This window comes from Centruroides sculpturatus, unplaced genomic scaffold (genome assembly GCF_000671375.1).
Source record: "Centruroides sculpturatus isolate CEXI.00-Female unplaced genomic scaffold, Cexi_2.0 scaffold2637, whole genome shotgun sequence".
Classification (NCBI taxonomy): domain Eukaryota; kingdom Metazoa; phylum Arthropoda; class Arachnida; order Scorpiones; family Buthidae; genus Centruroides; species Centruroides sculpturatus.
Window position 1 is genome coordinate 1 of NW_019386737.1, and position 7,306 is coordinate 7,306.

General features: G+C 29.6%; 2 protein-coding genes across 2 annotated transcripts; both read right to left on the reverse strand.

Annotated features, from left to right (window-relative positions):
* Positions 1-276: 276 nt before the first annotated feature.
* LOC111615697 (glucose dehydrogenase [FAD, quinone]-like) lies at positions 277-4,427 on the reverse strand (the record flags this gene model as incomplete). The annotated part of the gene is made up of 10 exons (XM_023357129.1): positions 4,346-4,427; positions 4,014-4,216; positions 3,751-3,940; positions 3,559-3,690; positions 3,339-3,460; positions 3,096-3,266; positions 2,785-2,932; positions 1,176-1,315; positions 919-1,093; positions 277-455 (listed from the first exon to the last, which is right to left on the reverse strand). Coding segments are annotated over exons 1-10 (1,542 nt in total), but the record flags the coding sequence as incomplete, so codon positions are not given.
* A 236-nt stretch (positions 4,428-4,663) lies between these two features.
* On the reverse strand, positions 4,664-5,964 carry LOC111615699 (trafficking protein particle complex subunit 9-like). The gene is made up of 4 exons (XM_023357131.1): positions 5,495-5,964; positions 5,214-5,424; positions 5,057-5,142; positions 4,664-4,977 (listed from the first exon to the last, which is right to left on the reverse strand). The coding sequence occupies exons 2-4, from the start codon at positions 5,246-5,248 to the stop codon at positions 4,805-4,807; spliced, it is 294 nt and encodes a 97-aa protein (XP_023212899.1). The 5' UTR covers positions 5,249-5,424; positions 5,495-5,964; the 3' UTR covers positions 4,664-4,804.
* Positions 5,965-7,306: the final 1,342 nt, after the last annotated feature.

The window sequence follows — 7,306 nt, forward strand, 5'->3', positions numbered from 1 at the left end:
TTAGTAATGCGATGTTCATTAAGGGTATAAGCATCAGCCAGAAATCGTAAACCAAAATTTGAAGGATGATCATGAAGATTGTGGCCTACAGGCAAATCTACCTTCGCAGGTATCTAAAGTTTGATAAAATTTCAATATTTAATTTTATTGTCTATTCCTATTAAGTTGCCAAATTTACAATTTTAATTTTAAGCTATAGATTTGTTAATATTAAAAATAAAACTTTTACATTTAAGAAGCCAAGAAATAACATAAAATTTAGCATCTCATACTAACGTTTAACTTATTTAAAACTTCTTTTGGTCCAATTCCTGACAGCATAAGAAGTTTGGGAGAATTGAATGTTCCTGCACTCACAATCACTTCTTTCCTGGCTAATGCTTTTATTTGTTTTCCTTCGTGATCGAATAAAACACCGTAAGCTCTATTATTATCGTCAATTAATACCTGAAATACTTCAACGTTATTATTTCGTATTAATCTTGAATTATTTTAAGTTAATTTCCTTTCAAAGCATACTTTTGTCACTAGAGCTGAAGTAATCAAGCGAAAATTCCTCCTACCAATAATTGGATTGATAAATGCTCGAATTGCTGTACCCATTCGGTCATTGGAAGGCACGTACAGAATACAATATCAGATAAACAAATATTTATAAATTTGGTGTTAAATAGTTCAAGATTATTCTTATAACTTTGAATAATTTTAAATCTTTCGTATGTTATATTCATGAGATTCTTGACAAGAAAATTTTTAGGCTATTGCTATTGAATGACAATTTAAATAAACAGTTGATAAATATTCCAACTACCTAATTTGTTTAATTACCATTATTTGCTATCAAATATTTTTTGAATATACTATAATGTAAAGGATGTAAAGGTAAGTCTGTTACTACTGATGATTTTAAGAACTAACCTTCTACTAAAACACGTAAATCGTTAGGATGAGAAAACATATTCATATCGATTATTGGATCGTCATAGGGATTATTTGATTTTAATGTCAATATTCCTCGACTTTTGGTGCGAGTCATTACAGGATTACAATTAAGAAGATCCTGATTTTTGAATTGATCAATTAGTTTCTGCAACTGAAAATTTCAAACAAAAGAAATAAATACATAAGTATCACAGGTTTTCATTAAAATTAAGAAATAAAATATAAAACCAAACCTCCTCATTGGCATTTAACAGATAATCCGACCTTCCTGAAGTAGCCCAAAGTATTTCCAAGTCTGGCCAATCAGGTTGCTTATTATATTTTGAAGATACGTAACCGATAAGTTCAGTTGCTCCAAGACTAGTGAGAGGACCTAAGAAAAATAATTTGTTAAATTTTTAATTTTTAAAAATAATCATACCTTTAATACAGCAACTGTAGTCAAATCACATTTGCATTTTCCTATTTATGACAATTTTTGGGATGTTTTCTATATTCTTATGACGTTATATACTCAGTTGTTTAGTCATGATGTGATATATACATTAAAGTTATAATTTACATAAATATAATCATGTACATTATAAAATTTACATTGATATGCAATATGAAATTCCATATTTAAATATTATACTTTTGTTGATACTTTAATGTCATTTTTAGAAGTATAATGAGTAATAATTTGAAATTTTCTTCCTGCAAATGAAGTATACAACACTACAAAAGTCTGGTAATCGGCTGTATTACTTTTCTGGCTATTATACAATACTTATATAACAGAGGGAAAATATAGCGAGCGGTCAAAAAACGGTACCTTTAGATTTCTATATTTTTGGATTCAGGACATCTTGAACGTCAAGAAATGCAAAAATGTTGGGGTATTTTTACGTATGCATGGATGTCATTCTATGTGAGTGTGGAGGGACATAATTTTGTTTACCTACTTTGAAGTTTAATAAGTTTTGTGCCTTTTGACGATAATTTCTGAAATTTTGCGAGAAGGATTGCGTGTTGAGTGCATTGATGCTATTAAATTTCGGTGGTTAAATGTCAAGGAGGAGACAGAGGGATGTGTCATATCTCGAGTATGGTCAGACTTAATGACGATTTTATGAGTTATTAGTGTTTACTAATTTTTATAAAACTCATCTCTGCCCTCGTAATCAAGCTCATGCCATTTTATAATAATTAATATAAAAAATTTTAAATAAAATTTCTTAAAAGATGACGCTACAGACAATTTTAATTATTTTGCTGGGTAGGTTACGAAACTCTCTGCTGGATTTTACAATATATTATGGTGATCAAATCCTGGAAAACCGATGTTCCGACGTTTAAAATCCCGAAATAATTGAAAGTCAGACAGGTAAGATTCCATTCAGATGAAAATCTACGATCTTCATTGCTACAGAACTTGAAGTTAATTAATGCCACTTAATTCCATTGTAACGATTTCAAATTATAGTGATTATTGTGAGTTAATAATAATGTAACTGCAGTAATTACCAATACAAAACAAAAAAAAACTTTATAATTTTACAATGAAGGGTTGGATTATACTGATGGAATAAAAAACAATGCATGGGCGATAGTCAAGTGGAGGTGCCTCCAAAGAAGACTTTCTACAGGATACCGGCATCTATTTTGATGTTAAGCAGTTAAATCTTGCATTAGATGTCATAACACCATTAACCGATACTTCTGTATAAATAAAGTAAATCCGGAATACACCACGAGACTAGCTTGAATTCGCGACCAACTACCAGAGTTCAGCAGTTTTATCCCTTCAGCCACCGGTGGTATCTTTTACAATAAGGAAGCAATAGTGTAAAAAATAAATACCTGTTCCATTAATTAGAATCTCGTTGTAATCTTCTTTAGTAATGCGATGTTCATTAAGGGTATAAGCATCAGCCAGAAATCGTAAACCAAAATTTGAAGGATGATCATGAAGATTGTGGCCTACAGGCAAATCTACCTTCGCAGGTATCTAAAGTTTGATAAAATTTCAATATTTAATTTTATTGTCTATTCCTATTAAGTTGCCAAATTTACAATTTTAATTTTAAGCTATAGATTTGTTAATATTAAAAATAAAACTTTTACATTTAAGAAGCCAAGAAATAACATAAAATTTAGCATCTCATACTAACGTTTAACTTATTTAAAACTTCTTTTGGTCCAATTCCTGACAGCATAAGAAGTTTGGGAGAATTGAATGTTCCTGCACTCACAATCACTTCTTTCCTGGCTAATGCTTTAATTTGTTTTCCTTCGTGATCGAATAAAACACCGTAAGCTCTATTATTATCGTCAATTAATACCTGAAATACTTCAACGTTATTATTTCGTATTAATCTTGAATTATTTTAAGTTAATTTCCTTTCAAAGCATACTTTTGTCACTAGAGCTGAAGTAATCAAGCGAAAATTCCTCCTACCAATAATTGGATTGATAAATGCTCGAATTGCTGTCCATCTTAATCCTTTATTTATGGTACCTTGCGGTAGCGTAAAAACTGAATAAAAAATAAATAAATTTAAATTTTCCACTATAGAAAATTTTCCATTATGCTGTTATATTATTATGGATAAAAACAATTTTAAAATTCGTTACCAGTTTGATATTTTCCGTTGTAATCACCAAACGGATATCCTAAAGAATTTGCTGCTTTTATATATGCATTTGTTAAAGATGTATAAAAGGGTGGAAATTGTACAACTAATTCTCCACCAACTCCATGATAACCTGTAAAATTTTTACTAAATATTAAACCATCAAACACAAATAATATTTTGTAAATCTTACCATTTTTAACAAATTCTATGTCTCTATTGTCTTCCATTTTTACAAAATAAGGAAAAACATTTTTCCAATCCCAACCAACAGCACCATTTCTAGCCCAATTATCGTAATCGTGTTTATTACCTCTTGTATAAACACCAGCATTTACACTAGTTGATCCTCCTAAAACTTTTCCTGCCATTGTTAAAATTTGCTACATGATATAAAAAAAAACTATGATTAAAATATAAAAATATCACATATAATTAAACTATAAAATAATTTACTCTATTCTTTATCGTTTGTCCGTATGTTTTGCTGGGTACAGATGTATAATTCCAGGAAAATCTTGGTGGAATCTCGCCCAGGGATAACCCTAAAATTTCACTACCTAACGTTGGTCTTTCTCCAGCTTCTAACAAAAGTACTGTGATGGAAGCATTTTTGGATAATCTGTTAGCAATTACTGATCCTCCCGCACCAGAACCGACTTTAAAATAAATATAATTGATTTATTTTAAATAATTTTTATATAATTTTATATATTACGATTTTAAATAGTAATGTCTAAATGTGCATTTAAGATTGCTTAATAATCATATGCAAAAATACCACTTACCAACGATAAAATCATACTCTTCAATATGAATTGCTTCTAACAATGGAATAAATGTAAACAATAAAAAAAGTACATAAATCATGACGATTTTAAGTTAAGATTAATGAAACGAAATGCGTGAGATCATTGAAGTAGTTTGCTGGTAATTCCTATTAACGATGCAATAATGATTCGAAGTAATTTTAAATATATATTTGAAGTTCTACTTTTCCCATTGTCTAGTTTTTAATGTTGTTAAGCAGGTCATTACATTTTCTATATATATATATATATATATGCATATATATATAGCAGTCTGGTTGTCTGGTTACAGTATGCTATACATTGACAGAATATATATTGTCTGGTTATTGATGCTATTATTATAAATTTAACAGTGAATTTCTTTACTTGTTAACCTATCACAATTATCTGTTTTATACAGAGGATACAGATCTTATTAACTATACTAAAAGAAAACTAATTGTTTAAATAATACTTACCTATTCTTTCTATTGGTTTCTTGTGTGTCGGATATACAAATTCTCCGAGACCATTTATGTACAAAGTAAAACAAGCCGAACTTCCTGGAGTGATCGGAAGTTGCATCGCTAAATTTTCTTGGCTCCAAGTGAAAAAAGATGATTCTTTAGCTGAAAGTATAAATATATTTATTAATTTTACTTCGTTATCATTTATTCGTTATTATTTACAAAAATTCACAATTCTCACATTTATCTGATTTAACCTGTACGCTGATGTCTATTCGTTCCACCATTTCTTTTCCAGTATTGGTCAGAGTGATCGTACATTCTCGACTTTAAAAGATAATAACTACTTAATTAAGACAAACTAATTGTTACTTGAGAAACTAAAGAGTCTACAATACCTTTCGCCAGCAAATATTGTGACCGCAGCACTCATTACGACAGCACTGGAATTAGCAAGTGAAGAAAAAGTGCTCGCCTTGGGAAGCGAAGTTGTAACTTGTAACTGAGGAAGTGCCGGAATGATATCGATACAATAGAACGGTCTCTTGATCCCATTCAGATCTCTCAATTTGCAATTACTTTTGACACCCAAAACCTGAGTTGTATATCCTGTCAAAAATATTTTTCATTTTAAATATTTATGTTAAAATGTATATGCAAAGAAAATGATAAGATTTACCTAAAATGCGCAATTCACCTCTTCCACGCGGCGTACCAAATAAATTTACAGGATATGGGCCTGAATGAGCCGGAAGAGATAGGCAAGCGGGAAAACTTTCAAAAGGAATTCCCTCTGTTAGTAAACCCTAAAATTTTTGAGTATTATTTAAAGATTCAATTATAACAATTCATGTATGTATTTATAAAAAAAAAATTAAATTCATTAAAAATGAAATTCTGTCATAACTAACTTTTGAGACGTGAAATTTCAATGAAAATTTTTCTAAATCAAGCAAAAATTTACTTAATTATATCTAACAGCGCTAAATTGGTTTACAGAGAAAGAGACATCACTAGCAAAGCAATATGATAAACTATTTACACTGAATTTTATTATTTAAATGTCTACTAGGACAGATTGTATTACTAGGAATAAGACATATTTACTTGCATATACAAGTGTCCAAGTCATGCAAAATGAGGATACATATCCAGAGAAAACAGGAAAAATCTTTATTGTTTGCCTGTTTTACCTGTACACAATTTACACACTGTGTTTCAGACCATTACATTGAAATGTAAATAAATTATTTGAATCACAAATGTTTCAACTGATATTGATAAAGCAAATTTTTCCTAATACATACAACAATCCTTAAACTTAAAAACTACAGTATACTCCCGATTATCCGTGCACACTTGCATCTCATAAATATCTGTATTCCTGACATAAATTTTAACATCAAGGTAAAAAACATCTGCACCATTAATTCTTATTTAAAATGGTAAATTGAGTGGGTACTACTTCCAGAATGACAAGACAAATTAAACAGCATAACAAATACAGTAAGTGCATTTGATTCTTGAACAATATGCCTTTACTTATGTATATACTGTTTGTTTTGTTTTCATTAAATAAATTGTAAAATTGTTTGAAAAATATTTTAAATTAGAGTAGGCTGAAAATGTTAGTTTTCAATAAAACTATCTTGGCAACAAGAAAGGTGTGTTATGATAAGATATTTTAAATCATTTCCTTATCAATAATATTTCCTTATCATTAATATTGCAAAATTAATGGCATTTTATGACAATATCTAGCTGACAACCTGTCAATCTCAGTTAATAGTAAAAGAAATTGATAGTGAACTGCAAGGTGCTAATTCAATAAATTTTTCTGAATTTTCTGTTTATGTTAAAAGTTTTATTCAACTCCAATCACATTTAAAGCTTATTAATTAATTGTCATTCTCAAAAGGTATTTTATTCATAATATACAGGTAACCCCCGTATAACACGGCACTTCTATAGCACGGATTCACTCTAACACAGTTCCAGAATTGATACCATCCCCCGTATAACACAGTACTTTTATAGCACGGATTCACTCTGACACGGTTCAAGAAATGGGTAAAACCCTTGTACAACATGAAATGTAATAAATTTTTACATGCTTAAGTACTAATAGTTTACAAAAATTATTATTTTCGTGAACTATTAGTACTTCAGTGTGTAAATTTTCTTTTCTCGTTTCCATACATATGGTCCTTTGCGAAAATTGTTTCAATTTTGCCATATCACGACGCTTCTGCTTCTGGTGTTGCCAGATGTTTTTCTCTTATTCCATAAGTGCTTAGCACCATATAAGGAAATTTATAAAGATCTTTTAACTAGAAGCAAGCAATCTAAAATTACATACACTTTTTGCAAAAGGTAAAGCATGAATCTGAAAATAATGCAGAAAAATGCTCAGAGGATAATGATAACTTGCCAAAAATAAAACACTCTCGGTTAATAGTGCTTTTAGTGATGACAAAGAAAACATTGTTTA

Bases quoted from the DNA above. Each gene is read 5' to 3' on its own strand.
- LOC111615699 (XM_023357131.1), bottom strand. From the start codon at position 5,248: ATGAGTGCTGCGGTCACAATATTTGCTGGCGAAAG. The intron at 5,143-5,213 runs GTATTGTAGACT...TATCTTTTAAAG, and splicing joins ACAATATTTGCTGGCGAAAG to TCGAGAATGTACGATCACTC. The intron at 4,978-5,056 runs GTGAGAATTGTG...TTATACTTTCAG, and splicing joins ACAGGTTAAATCAGATAAAT to CTAAAGAATCATCTTTTTTC.